Source organism: Larus michahellis, chromosome 9 (assembly GCF_964199755.1).
Source record: "Larus michahellis chromosome 9, bLarMic1.1, whole genome shotgun sequence".
NCBI classification, from domain to species: Eukaryota; Metazoa; Chordata; class Aves; order Charadriiformes; family Laridae; genus Larus; species Larus michahellis.
This window is the reverse complement of record NC_133904.1, coordinates 20,159,296-20,174,288: the sequence shown is the minus strand read 5'-3', so window position 1 is coordinate 20,174,288 and position 14,993 is coordinate 20,159,296. Positions and strand designations below refer to the sequence as shown.

General features: G+C 41.7%; 1 protein-coding gene across 1 annotated transcript; it reads right to left on the bottom strand.

Moving 5' to 3' along the window:
- Window positions 1–231: 231 nt before the first annotated feature.
- On the bottom strand, window positions 232–14,325 carry CRABP1 (cellular retinoic acid binding protein 1). The gene is made up of 4 exons (XM_074601138.1): window positions 14,003–14,325; window positions 13,328–13,506; window positions 10,549–10,662; window positions 232–559 (listed from the first exon to the last, which is right to left on the bottom strand). Exons 1-4 carry the CDS (start codon window positions 14,070–14,072, stop codon window positions 509–511), a joined length of 414 nt encoding a protein of 137 aa, XP_074457239.1. The 5' UTR covers window positions 14,073–14,325; the 3' UTR covers window positions 232–508.
- Between the last annotated feature and the right edge of the window lie 668 nt (window positions 14,326–14,993).

Genomic DNA, 14,993 nt, shown 5'->3' with positions numbered 1-14,993 from the left:
AAGGAAAGAAGCAGAGCTGTGGGTTTGAGAGAGCAGCCTGCAGCTCCGTGAACCGCCTTGCAATTCAGTTGCTCTCCTGCGCTTTGTGTTGCCCTGGGAGGTGTTTCCTGACAGCATAGTGCTAGCCAACAGCAGTGAAATTCCACCCTGACTTCAACAGAGGGTAAAAGTGTTTCAGTCCTAACCAAAGCACTGCTGGGTTTTCTATTAAAAACACCCCCAAACGGCTGTGAGTTATGCCCAATAAGTTTAATCATTGATGAAACCATAGCAAGTGACAACTACAAAATACAAAGCAGACACGAAAAATGATGGCATAAAAGTGGGAAGGAATAGTGTCTGCGACGAAAAATGAAAGCAAAACACACTTAGCAGAGGATATGGGTTCAGATATAACACACACGGTCACATACAACACCGCATTAGTAACAGCACACACAGATACTCATTATACTGGGGATTTTCACAGTTCTCCACTTCATCCCAGATGACAAGTAAATTGATGTTTTTACTCTCTTACATAAATTCTTGTGCACACAACATCATCGGCACCAAAGGTCTGGAAAAGAAATAGAAATCAATCAGAAGAGATGGAACCAGCAAACATTTAACACCATTTTTTAATGTTATTTTTACTATAGTAGCTAGTTCTACAGCAGAAATACATTTTCCTATGTCTTTTGACAGATGAGAGTAAAGAAAGGAGTCATTTTGGAAGGCGAATGCAATGTAAGTGACCTTCTTTCCAAGGCACAATGAATTTTGTCAGAATGATACATGATGCAGAAATTCCCTTTTTCTAGAGTTTCTTGGCATGCATTTATAAATAAACATGAGAAAAGAAAGAGAATTTGGAATGTACTGTTGTTATATTTAGAAACATTTGCAGCACTTTGAACTGGAAATGCTGAGGGGGGAATTCAGATGGCATGTTCAAAAAGGTATTCTTTGATATTTGCAGGTATAAAACAGAGGAGTTCAAATGAAGTCAGTGTGAAGACCAGAAGTATGTATACCTATAACCTGTAAACATAATGCTGCTGCAAGATGTTAACACACCATGCTGGGATACCAAAACCTTCTCTCCCAAGCTGTAATGTGGGCAGTGTCAACCACAACCTTCTTTCAGGATACTGTGATGTTCACCAGTGAATTGCTTAACTATGAGAAGGGTCTGAAATGAGGACACGTAATGGAGAAAAATGTAGTGGAGAGAGAACTCATTTCACATGACTAAACACCTATGAGATCTCACAAACGTTTGATCACTAAACATCTGAAAGTCACTGACTGACTACGGACTAGTCCTATTATCATGCTATTTCTTATACCAGATTCAGTACCTCAGAGTACCTTAATTTTCCAAATACTTAGAGTTGCTGTTACACAATGGTATGCCATTGACTGAAACAGAGTTTCAGATATGCATCTGAAAGCCTGTGGGCTTTAAATCGCTCTGTAGTTCTGCATTTAAAAGGCAATACTACCACAGCAATATTGCAGTACAGATTATCAGGACATTTACACAGGACAGTGATTGTCTGAGAAAGCCACCTAAGCCCCAAAGTGTTTGTAAGTAATTTCAGGTCTGGCAGGCTAAAATCTAAGCAAGCCATTAAACATGAAGGAAATAATGGGTCCGAGAGTGAGGAAATACTAACTGCAGAAAACTTCATGTTCGGCTACACTGACAGAAAGTTTTGAGCTCACCACTAACAAGTTGTGAGGTGGGATGTTTGGCTGTAATAACTGCCAAGGTCTCACTGAAAAATACAGTTAAGACCTACCCCAGTGTGTTATGAAAATTCAGCTGGACTTCATTTGTTTTAATGCTTTCTACGCCTGTTTTGGCCAACATCTCTTTGAAAGGACTTGGCTTTAAAACTGACTCTGTCTTACATTTTGTTCACTTTATCGAGGAGGAAAGTCTGTTAGTATTTTGGAGATATAGGCATTGTTTTGCATATAAAGAGCTTATCATATTAATCTTTATATACGTTTTTAGCATACACATGAAAATGTCTGAAAATTAATTTTAAAGGATACAGATAGTTCTTCATTGCCCACAGCACCAGCTGCAAATATCCTTACTATGGCTTCCTTCAACATTTCCAAAATTATACACAAAGGCAAAATTATTTCGGCAGGAGCTTTGCCAGAGAAAGCAAGTCAGAGTCAAGACCATCCAAGGCTTGATGTTGTCTGTGGAGACTGGGAGGTCACTGTGACAAGGATTGTCTTTCTATGGTACATTCAGGCATTGCTAAGCACGGTGAGGTTTGCGTCCCCCGCTGCTATTTCAACACAAATCATAAATAATAGTAAAACAGCCTTTGTGTAGTGTTCTTCAAGAGCTGGCACAGCCCCAGTCTGACAGTTGGAGCTGCACAGCTATGCAGCCACATCTTGTGATGTGAGTGGGTGCCACATCAGCCAGTTCTAATGAGAAAGGCTGCAGCAGAAGTTTGCCAAAAGTCTTGTAACCTCCCTAGTAAATTTATGCCTATGAAATTATGTCTATGAAATTAAGAGACCAACTCCTTCCCCTAAAGCTGTGCAACAGCAGTTATTCTCACAACAGGTCAGCAGTTGTATTGAGAGGGAACACTGAAGGGAAGAGTAGATTGAAATAGGTGTGATTCATACTGCATGTCTGTCCTAGGTTGCCACTGAAGGTCTGAGTGTTCAAAATTCTGTCCAGTGTCCAGTTCTGAGACTGTGTTCTTGCGCAGAGCTTGCTCCTAAGACATCAGTGTAGTCTGATTGGCCAGACTTGCCAGACCCACAGGAGGGAGTGTGAAAATAAAGATACAAATTTGTGGAGGAAGAAAAAAGAAATAGCAACTTTCTGGGAAAGCTCAGTAGTATGGGTGCATCCAGAATGCACTGCAGAGGCAGAAACTCCACTGTATGTACACACAGACTGACTGTTCTGCACTCACAGAGTCACAACTTGACACGCTTGAGACAAAGTGCACTGGCTGTTTGTATTGTACTTCTAACATCCACCTCCAGCTGGATTTCTGGACTCTTGAAAAATCTCAGGCAAAGGACTGCATTCAAATTGCTCTGTCAGGATAAAAATTAAGTGCAGAAAACATGGATGTACCTGGGAAACCCAAATACTAAGAGCAGTCTTAGTCTGTTGCTATACACAAGGATTGTCATTCTCTGCAACACACCAGTCTCGCAGTCTGGAAAACCACTATAATTTAACACAATCGTATCTTTAAATCTAGATTGTAAAGAGATAAAATTCATGCAAAGCCCAATTACAATTACTCTGGAGTACCACGTAGCCACCAGGCACTTTTCAAAGAGCCAGGCATCCTTTCCTTGAAGATGGACTTCATCCAAGGAAACCCAGCTTAGGTTATGTGGCCTCTGACCTGTTTCAGGAATAAGATGCATTTTTTAGCCCTTAGATTTTATACCTTATACCCATTCAGATGATTAGTGACCTAATTCCATACTGAAGCACATAAATAAATGGCTTTGATGATTCTCATGGTTACGTACATGGTTTAAATGTGGATTTATGTAAAAGGTATTTCCCTATCTTATTGTAACTTACTAGCATTGTTGATGAAACTCCACTAAATGTTGCTAAACAAAGCAGAGGAGTGTGTTCAAACTTGCTGCATTCCTTTTCTTGTGGTTACTCACAGAAACATCTAATGTACAGCTAGGCCCAAGCTCAGGGAAAGGTCCAAATCAAAAGGCTGTTACTCCTCTATCCTTCACACTTAAATCTTTGTATCCAGGGGTAGGATCAAGCAGCTTAGTGTCTATTGTTCTAATTCAAGATTGGAAAGAAGTGATAGTTCCTCTCAGAACAAGCAGACTTTAAAGATTTCCATGACCCAAAGGAGCAGAACATCCTAATAAAAAGAAAGACAGTGAGCAATCCTGGCTATTTGGTGGTGAAGTTTCACCAGAGCAACTAAAAAAAAGTGCAACACTATTAAACTGTGATTCAAATCTAAGGAGAAGATGCAGGATTTTCAACCACCACCTTCTCATCAACTTGCAAAGGTTCCACTTACCTTACAAAATGCTACAAGGCGGGGCTTCTGCCTAAATCTAAAATAGGATTTTAAATGTGCAATGACTGCCAATTACAGAATTGTTTTCTTCACTTAGCTTGTCATAATCTGTAGCTAAGAGTCCAAAAGCACACTGCAAGCAAAGCCCTGCACGGGGGGATAATCCAATAAATTGACCTCTCTCGGTTCACTCAAAATCTGATAACCACTGACATCATTAGAGATTAAAAGACAATTACAGGGCAGTAATATATTACTGTATGAGTAAACCTGCTTTTTGAAGGCCGCCTTTATAAACATTTGCCAAGGAGCCTTTGTGATAAGTGCCTTGTAATAAGCACACAGTATAATTAGGAAGACTGTCATTGAAACAATCACTTGGGAAAGATCACTTCTGCCAATGTATGCAAATATCCCCTGTTATCTGCTCATGACTGACCAACCTGGAGACGCAACTTGCAAAAGGAAGACATAATACATCAGCAAACAAATGGAGAAGAGAAGATATTACTTAAATGAATCCTCAGAAAAGGCTTTGTGCACATGCAAACTTCCACGTTATCCAGAATAAATACATAAATCTTCACCATAAAGGCATACTGCGTATTTCCTTTCTCCTCCTGACTCCCATAATGTTTTATGAAAGAGCTTGATCATTATGGGGCTGTAGTCACAGAATGTGCAGCCCCCACTTTCAAACTTGGATATTAATAGCAAATCACCCGATATAAAACCTCACTTTCTGCAGGATATCAATCGACAGGACCATGCAAAATTTATCGAGGTACCTAAATGTTGGTATTTGTGTTTGAGAACTGCTATATTATACAGTTTCCTTGGAGTCATGCCACAAATGAATGACAGAGGTAAGAACATGAGGAAATGGTATCTCCCAGGAGTAGTCTTGAAAGCCAGTACACAGCAAACATCTAAGCTACAACTGATATTATAAGAGGCTATATACAGGATCACAGAATCAGATACATCCAAGATGCAAATGCTTTGGCTTCTTTCTCTGATTATATGTTTGGGATGTGACCCAGACTAGTGAGCAGGGTCTGCAGATCCCTAAGCCCCCTTGTAAATCTGCTTGTGGCAAATAGTAAATTAAAGCATTAGGTCCATGCAACACATACGTACGCATTATTACAGGCTCCTGAACTTTTATCAACGCTGCTTTAATGAGGTATGCGGCAACCCCCCCACCGACCTCAGTATGAGTAGACGCTCCTTTTGATAACTGATTTTATTTAAGATCACTCTCCAAAAACTATAGAAAAGTTAAACACTTTGGTAGTTTAACTTTGTTCAATACAAGGCTTAGGCACATCACAAATCTCAGCATTCAGCTGCAAAGTATCTCTCCAAATCTGCACTGACCCTTCTAACCTACCATGTTTAATTTTAGAAGCCAGCAATATAATTTAAAAAATGTTCACTCATTCATCCAGGCTCCACAGTTCACCAGTTTTAATCAACAACGGCATGATTTTTCTGGGGAGGGAATGTAGAATAGAAACCATGCTTGAACCCCCCTTAATGTTCTGATCTTTGACCCTTGCTATAATTGATTCTGAGAACCCCTGTGTGATACATGAACTGTGTAAAATGTGGTCTGAGGCTGTTTTTAAAGCCCCTCTTCAGTAATCATCCACTTTAAAATGTTTGTGTGTTACAGATTAAACTAAAATCTATAGAGGCGTAAGCAGCTATGAAAGCAGCAATGCAGATAAAGTTTGAATAGAAATGTTTCTCCTTTGAATAGCTAACATTTGGAAGAAGCATCCTTTAACTTTGTAAGAGCAGACCTTTTGTTCTTCTGACTTACACAAGTGATTGATAGCTCATTAATGTCCCTGACACAAACACACAATGACAGCAAAAACATTAAAAAGTATAAAAGAAAAGGGAAGAAAAAGCATATTAGAATAGACTTAATCCCAGATCTTACTTTTCAGACAAGTAAAGGAAATATATGTTTTTGTGTTATATTCCAATCTTGATTGTTCAAGTGCTAATTGAATGTAAAGCTGTAAATACAGATATTCTGACTCTCTGTATGCATTACAGTTTTAAAGTACAATACAATATAATCTAAAGATACAGTCAAGACAAACAAATGTGAAATTTGCTGGTGATCTATCCTTTTCACCCTCTCTTGTTTGCATATTCCATGTAATTTTTTTTATCTACATCATCCAGTACTCCTAAAAATGCAGCACTGAAAACCCAAGCAAGTGCATCACGTGAGATTAGAATAAAGAGCACTGATTAAAGTAGTTGCAATGTTCTAACACATTCACAGCACCTTTTTTATAAAGCAGAGCTTATCCTTCTTCCCTTACTCAGCTAAAAGGACTCTTCTTCTAACAGGACTTTAGACCTACATCTGCCATTGTACCAGTCAAATATTATTTATGTAATAATAAGGGTAATCTCATTCTCCATGCTGCAAAGAGCTGAGGAGAACTAAAGGCAAACTTAACTGGTACCTGAAGGTAAAGAAAACCTTTGCTAACTAAATAGTTTGTTCCCAGCATCTGTGTACCAGAGGACATGATGTGACATGGAAGACCATCATATTGCTCCAAGGGAATATCTTTGAAGAACATAAGGAATTCTTCTGCCAGGATGCAAGAAAGATTGATAATTGTACAGTAATATGTTTTCTATTTTAGCTCTGTGGTAGTCATGACAATTCAACACTGATTTTTTTTTATTATATATGATAATAAATGTATTTTATTTAACATGCGGTGTTGGGGAGAAAAATATATCCTTCCACTAGGAAAATGTCATAATCTAATGGATCCCCTAAGCAATGCAGCATATTAGATCAAAATTACGTGGCAAAGCTCCAACATGTATGCAGCCAGTATTAGCAGAATAGAACTCATTCCTTACCCCCTGCCTGTTGCCCCAAGCCTTCTTTCCATTCATGCCTCAGTCTAACAGTTTACATTCCTTCTTGCAACTTTTTCCAAATGGGGTATGAGTTTTCTTGATTTCTTCTGCAAATGCATGTAATAGCTAAGAAGGAGACTCAAGATTTCTGGAAAGATTTCTTTGGGTAGAGAAACAGGAGCAGAGACTGTGAGTAAAAATATCAGCCTTACAGAGTTCCTAAACTGCTACATCACAGGCTCTGCCCCATAAAAGACAGCTTCCCAGCTGCAGACACCTAAAAGTTCACAAGAATGTGGTTTCCTTCTGCTTTTTTAAGGCGCTCTGCCAGAATGTGGAAATAGGAAAAGCTTACCAAAGCACATCAGAAAGAGTAAAGGAAGAGAAAATGTTTCTTAGGTAAGTAGGGAGGTTTGAGAAGTGTGAAGATGGGAATCGTTAAATGTTTGAAGTTACATGGGCAGTAAAACTGAATGAGTTTCAGGTCCTAAAGAACCCTAACAAAACTGGAAGGATGGAAGAAGAAAGAAGGGATAAGACAAAGAAAGATCTCTTCTTCTCACTGTGATCTTAGTTTTGAAGAAGTAAGTGGGGGTACGGAGACTCAGATCCAAGGAAAATTTCCAAGCATAAGATAATCAAAGTTGAATCTTTCTTCACTGGAACGATGAAGAACCTAAACACAGTTGAGAGGAAAGACAGATCAAAAGGTATCACAGGGTCATCTCACTAAGAGCCTACTTTGCTCCCTCGTATCGTTGAGGAACACACCTCAGCCAGTCCCTTCAGGTAGCTTGGCTTTTAAACCCCAAATAATGGTCTGGAGGGAATATTCTGGGTTCTAAAATTAGGGACCACAGACAAGAAAATGTAGCTTCCCTTACTCTCTTCTGTCTTCCTCCAAACAGTATAACCCTTTGCTGCTTGGCTCCCAAAAGGGTTCATTTTGGCCACCTTTACTTCTCCAAAGGACCAGAGGCCTCATGCTCACCACCATTACTCTTAGAAACACCTAATTGCTGAGCTTTAGGGTGACAGAAGACACTGAACATGTTGACCCATGTATTTAAAAGATTTGTACATGCAGTCCTCTCAAATGTCATGAGGGGCTTGAAAATCTTTGTCCTGAGGACCAAGTAGCGTCCTAATATTTAATAAAGCAAAAGAGGCCATTATGCTCCAGAAAAGAGGTAGGAGAATGGAACTGCATATCATATTAAATAGTAAAAGAGAGAGAGAATGTATCTGGATCACTTGGAAGCAAGCACTATGTTTTCATAATAGCTACAGTAAAATCGTGCATTGCAACAAATGAACACAGTCCCAACTTGCAGGAGAGGGAAGAGGATCAGTCTGGGAAATCAGAAACCAGGAAAATTACTGGGGATCATGATCTGCTGAGCATGAGTTCCAAAGAAGAGTTAACAAAGTCTTTTCATATAAATCAGAGTAATTTCAGATAAGAGTAGGGAGATAAAGTCACCACTACACCAGGTGGTAGTGTGTTTGCTAGCAAAACAGTGCGTGCAATTCTGGTGTTCATGGTCTAGAAAGGAAATTGATAAATTGGATGGCGTTATAGAAGCACTGAAAGAATGATCCAAGGAAAGCTTGCTTTATATTGAAGGGCTCAAGGTCTTCCAATGATTTAACTTAACAACAAGTAGGTTCTTCCAAGAGGTGGCTTGATCAGCGCTGTTATGAGAAGTATTTGCAATAACAAACTTTAGGCATATTATTTAGGTTCTTTTATACACTGTGTGTAAAGACTGGAAGTTGAATGTAGACATATACAGATTAGAAATAATGTGTATATTTTAATGGCAAGGAAATTAACCAGTAAAACAACTTACCAAAAGTTGTGATTGAGTTCCTACAAATGTCAATATTTTAACAAGAAGTTTTTCTGATTTCTATCCTAATTTGAAAAATAATTAATTGAGAAAAGCTCAACAGACTGTATTACACAAGAAAAAGGGTTAGATGGCTTTATAACCTTCGAATCACTCTGGTTTCCTAACCAACCTCATTCTTCTTTCCCAGCTGGGTAAGTTCACATTGCTGATTGCAGGAGGCAACTGTATTATGACTGGCTTTCTTGCTTTGCTTGGAACAGTTCACTTTGTTTAACAGCTGCCTCATTTGTTTGTTGCTTAAATAATAAACTACAGAAATGTATTGCTAGGAAGTTGGAAAAATTATAGTTGAGAATATATTTTGTCCACTGCATTATATATAAAGATGTGAAGCAGAGATCAAAGTACTTTGCCTCCTAAAGTTTTTTGACAGTATAAAGAATTTCAGTGGTTGAGTCAAAAGAAATTATCCAGAACCACAGTATTCATTCAATAGAAACCAATGTGATTTCACTAGCAGCATACACCTCCTTGTAAGGGGTGGGTGAACAGTTCCAAGATGTCTGGAATAATACTAACACCTTAAAGGCTTTTTGTTTATACTTGGTTAGGTTTGGGTCCTGGTTTTGTTTCAGATGCAATCTTAAAAACAGAGCTCCAACTGCTTTAGAGAAACACTGGGGAGGTTGTTTGTTTTTTAAAGTGCAGAGGTTTAGTTAGTGTGATAATTTGAAATAAAACCTCCCTGCTTTGATGTTTTCTTACCCGTCACTCCAGCAGCATGTCTTCCGTGCCCAAACTGATGAGGCGTAACAGTCCAATCAACTATTTATCCAGAATTCACTAGTAAGAACATGTGCAATAAAATGATTCTGAACTCAAGCTGAACTGTGCTGCTTGTAACTCTGAGAAACTGTGTCTTTATCCAGTTCTGGATATTGTTTCATTAATATAGAGGGACTACTGAGGAAAGATTCAGTGAAGAGAACTCAACTTTAATAGAAATAAGTACAATATAAATAAATAAACTGCACATGATTCATGGTGTAAATGGTGAGGCAGTTGCAGAAGTGCTGGTCAGAATGCCTACAGTAACCCTGCTGCCATATGGAAGGTCACACAGGAGTGAGGGGATGTTGGCTGACAGCAAACATGCAAATCAGTGTATTTCTGAGAAACACATGAAAGTGGATTCAGAGATGATCAAGGAATTGGGGAAGGTGGCAGAGATGGGGGAGGAATTATATGTTCTTCAAAGACAGAACGAGATTAGAGCATGCTGACAACATGCCACATCTCTCCTGCTACACACCATGTGATTATGTATAAGAAGCAATGTATTATGCACATGCCTAAATAAGAAAGTTCTCCAGAAATGAGGTCAAATGCCTTGATCTCACTTTCATCAGAGAAAATTTGCAATAAATCAAGCAAATTCTTTGGTGGTGGTGTGAATTTACAGAGCAGAAGTGGCCCACTTGTAATTATTCTACGAGTAACAGTATGGCAAAAGTTATAGCAATAAAATGCAACAAAGAACCTGCATATATCTTCATTTGTTCTTAACCCCCCCCCAAACATTTAAAAAGAAAGAAAAAAAGTGATGTATGAATTGTACTGTAGAGGATTATGAAAATGGTAGTTCCGGATGGATTTAAGTAAGGAAAAATAGTAAGTCATACTACATGGTAACAAAAACCTATTAATATGGTGCATATATTGGGTGGGTTCAAGGTTCTTACCAAAATCAGCTCATCATTAGCTAATTCTCGAGTCCAGTATGTTTTGGGGCCATCTCCCTCAATAAGAGTTTGTTTGCAATAGATCTTGTTTTCATTCTCCCAAGTGGCCAAACTCTGCAGGCAAAAAAACCATTAGGAATAACATTAATTATATTCCCCAGCAGCATGAGGCACAGAGACAACAATGAGTAGTAGTGAGAATAATTGCTGCAGTAAAGGAGCAACACATAGACAGATAAAGGCAACGGGAAAAAGACATCAATGGAAAGTGGTGAAATCAAAATTATATTAACAACAAAGTAATTGTAAATGTGCCTTTTCAGTGTAAATCCTCATTTGTTTCCAAATTAAAAAGCCACCCAGTTTTCATGAAATGCTTGATGTTCAAAAGTGTAATTTAGAAACATGTGATAATGTAGTGTCTACATTCCCAAGCATCTTTGTACACATGTGGTTTGATCTGACATGTTATTTATCACTACAGAGTCCCCTTAGTGTAAAAGCATCAAGAATAGTATGTATCATTTTGTGGTCATAAATAATGCAGTATTTGTCACTTACAACCCTTCATGCTATATGGCACTGTGCCAAGTTAACTGTATATTAAACACTTACTGTCTGAACAAACTAGAATAAATCACAACTGAATTAAAGAAACTTTGTTAGAGCTCTAGTGTTTTAAGGTTGTGAGTCTGGAGATAGATTGAAATACCCTTGGGCATTTTTCAAAGCACTTCAGTAATGACTATGAAACCACGGAAAAATAAAATACATAAAAAAACCCCAGGATTTTGTTCAGCTTCCACTAGCAGGCAAGCCCTGACTCTGTTGCTTTTCATTCTATCACTGAACTATTATTCTACATTGCAATGGAACAGCTGTGCAGAAGGATGCCCTGTAATGAATGTGCAAGTAATCGCTTTATAACTAGCACATGGGAGACATTCATTAGTCTGTGATTATATACATATACGTGTGTGTGTGCATATGTATGCATAAATTCAAGTTAATACTTCCCAGACTTTCCAAGGGAAAAAAAACCTTTACTTTGATTTAAAATTAGCTGTTTACTTTATAAATATTGTTTCAAAACAATAGGTCTTTTAAGACAACAAGCCATCTTAAATAGCAGTTATAGAAGCTATGCCTTGCAGTTCCACTACATATGACTCGCTCTTTGTCTGTATGAACAATGGATCAAGTTAGCTGGCAGAACAAAACCCTCCACCCCATAAAGTGTATCAAAATCTATCACCAGTCAGCAATTTTGCCAGATATTGCAAATTACATTCTGAAGTATTATTTTATTATCTGTCAGTTTCTGCTCTGTGGCCACATCTTGGTTATATACACACAGCGGTACAACTTATTCCTGAGAGTGGACTATAAATAATTTCACAACACATGGAAAAAATTTACTACTTCACAAAACACGTTTCTTTCAGATTTTTCCAACTTTCATAGCTTACAGACGTAATTATGGTTTTTCCATCTGCAGCAATAAATCCTTCTCTAGAAAGCGGGTCACATTTATTGTATATGCATTATGCATGAAGACACTAAAATACTGCTTTTGCCAAACAAGATAAATTAACAAAGCCAGCAACATTTCCTGAGCAAACTGTTAAATATACGATAACTCATCCTAGAGATCAAGAGGATGTTCTAAATGTTCACTGACTCCCAGAATCTGCCTCCCTTTTTCATAAATTTAAATTCACAGTAATTGCACTGGAGATAGTAAGTTCTGAATTTTTAGTGGTGCAAATAGCCTCAGAAGCTGGCCCAAGAATTAGCAGAGATCATATTTTGGAAAGCTGATTATATCACCATCATAGGCTACTTTTAAAACTGTACTCTAATTTGGGACTACATTCTGATACTTCTTTTATAACTGTTATATATATACTTGTAAGTGTGAAAGTAAAGTGTCTGAGGAAAGGATAACTAAGCCATGCCTTTGATAACTTTTTTCAAAAGATAGCTATGATCACAGTCCAGTTCTCCAATACCCCAGATCCCACGTATCTACACCAGCGAGAAGCTGGTGTTAGATGCTGCTGACTTAGAGCCCCCTCCACAGCCATAAAAGTGGTTACAAAAGTAGAGGAGCAGGGGCTCGACAGAATCAAGCCCAAAACATTCCAGTGAACACCCTCTAATGCACTTCTGCTCAAGGAGATGGTGTAATTATGGCTGGTATAACACTAGCTGAAGGTCTGTCTTACACTGTTAAAGACTTATCTGATCAGCAAACTGGAGACATGCGCTTGCAAAGGCATGAAAGAGGATTTCAGCCCCAAACTACCAACAGGCTGCAAGCTGATTCAATTTAGGACAAAAGTTATGTCAGGTTTGTGCACTAAATCCTGACTCTTGAGGTCTCTCTTGCTCCACGGTTGCCCGTGTTCCCATCAGGGACAAAGGCTGGGGAGAGCTTCCACTGCAGCTGAGGTCTCCAGGGGAGAGGGAAGCAAAAAGAGCTGAACAAAACCCTGCCACCGGAGGAGCCGGCAAGCAGGTACTTGAACTCTGCCTTTGGGACCTGCCATGCTCTGTTACCTTCAGATTTCAGTTTTACCCTGCAAGAGGGAGAATGTTGGACGAGGGAGAAGAGGAACGGCAACGACCGAGAACCTCCAAAGAGTGTTTCTGGGAAGAAGAGGGTGGAGGGCAGCAATGCCACTATTTGGGGACACTGGCAGCAGATGTGTTTGTTCAATCTAAAAAGAACTTGATAGCACACACACATGCACACATGCCCCAGCTCTCCTCCTACCCTGCACTTTCGTCCATCCACCGTCTCCTCCTCAAAGCTCTCCCCGATTTTGAAGTTGATCTCAGTGGTGCGGACAGTGGTGGAAGTTTTGATGTAGAACTGGTCCCCGTCCTGGCGGATCTCCACGTGGGGTTTGGAGGCGGCAGCCACCGCCACCTTCCTGAGCATGGCATTGACACCTGGGCGAAGCGGGGAGGAAGCAGAACTTGAAGTCGCCAGCCGTGCCCGGGGCTGAGCTCGTCCAGCACCACGCGGATGGAGCGGGGGCGAGAGGCCGGCGGTGCCCGCAGCGGCGGCGCGGCCCCGGGGCACGGCGCACAGCCCTCCGGCCCCCGGGGCTCCGCGCTGCCCGGCGCGGCAGGGAGCTGCACTGAAGGCAAACGCGGGGCAAGGAACCAAACCCCCGTGGCAGGAGCCGCCAGGCCGGCGGCAGCCCGGATCCCCGCGGCAGGACCACCAGCGTCCGCAGGTGAGGCTCTGACCGTGCCGTGCCTGCCGTCGCCCCTCCCCGGGCAGGGCTCTCGGCTTTCCCCGGCACGGAACTCTCCCGGGTGCCTGCCCCGGCAGGCACCGGGTACCGGAGCGCGGCTCCGGCTGCAGCTCCCCCGCGTCCCGTCCCCCTCCCCGCGGGACACAGCCCCGGGCTGCCCGCTGCCGGGCTCCCCCGCGCCTCACCCAGCGCCTTGAGAAGCTCGTCGAAATTCTCGCTGCTCCTCATCTTCCAAGTGCCGGCGAAGTTGGGCATGGCGGGGCGGGCGCTGCAGACGGCGGCGGGGACGCGGCGCTGCTGCTCTCTCTCAGGCTCCGGCACCTTGTGAGCTGGGCGGGCCGCCGCGGCGGCGGGGAGAGCGGGTCACACCCCCCCGGCCCCCCACCCCTTCCCCGGGGCCAGCATCACGCCGCCAGACAGCCGCCCCCCGGCCCAGCCATCCATCCATCTGTCCATCCGTCCATCCAACCGTCCATCCGTCCTTCCAGTCCTTCATCCATCAATCCCTGCCGGCCTGCCTTGCAGCCTACCAGCTGCCTCCTGGGGCTTCCCGGAAAGGAGAGCCTGATTGTCACTTGTCCCACAGCTAGGGTGGACATTGAGGACTTGAGGAAAGGCCACAGAGGCGGGCAGGGAAGGGAGAGGGCAAACCAAATAAGAGCAGCCTGTCTGGGCTCACGCTGGATTGATCCCCACCGCAGTGGGGCCGAGGCACCCTCACCCCCAGTAATATGCGACACCCTCACCCCCAGCTCCCCAACACACAGGCCTCCCAGCCTGGTGAGCTGCACACCAACCAACCTGCTCCAGCCAGGCTAATCTGGATGACCACCCAGCCAAAGAGGTGCCAGCAAGCACAGCCCTTCCCATGGCAGGAGACTGTTGTAGGGAAGCTGTCACTGCCCCCTGATCCAAGGCTTTCCCTCTGAGAAGGGTGAAGGACAAAGACATATACAATGTCTATACCATTCCCCAGGCACAGCCACGCAGTCCCGCATTGCTCTATGGTGCTTTTGGCAGTTGGAGGATATAGCTGTGGAGCCGGAAGATATTCCTGCTGCATCCAAAGAAGCAGTGCCCATGGTGGTCACAAGTTTTTATGGAGAAGCACATGAAGCTATTTCACACTTATTTAAATTAACATCAGTGTGCAAAAGATTTGAGCACCACTCTCTG

Excerpts from the sequence above, each read along its gene's own strand:
- CRABP1 (XM_074601138.1), bottom strand. The coding sequence starts at position 14,072 with ATGCCCAACTTCGCCGGCACTTGGAAGATGAGGAGCAGCGAGAATTTC. Across the intron at positions 13,507-14,002 it reads CGAGCTTCTCAAGGCGCTGG|GTGTCAATGCCATGCTCAGG; the intron begins GTGAGGCGCGGG and ends CGCTTCGCCCAG. Across the intron at positions 560-10,548 it reads CTAATGATGAGCTGATTTTG|ACCTTTGGTGCCGATGATGT; the intron begins GTAAGAACCTTG and ends TTTCTTTTCCAG.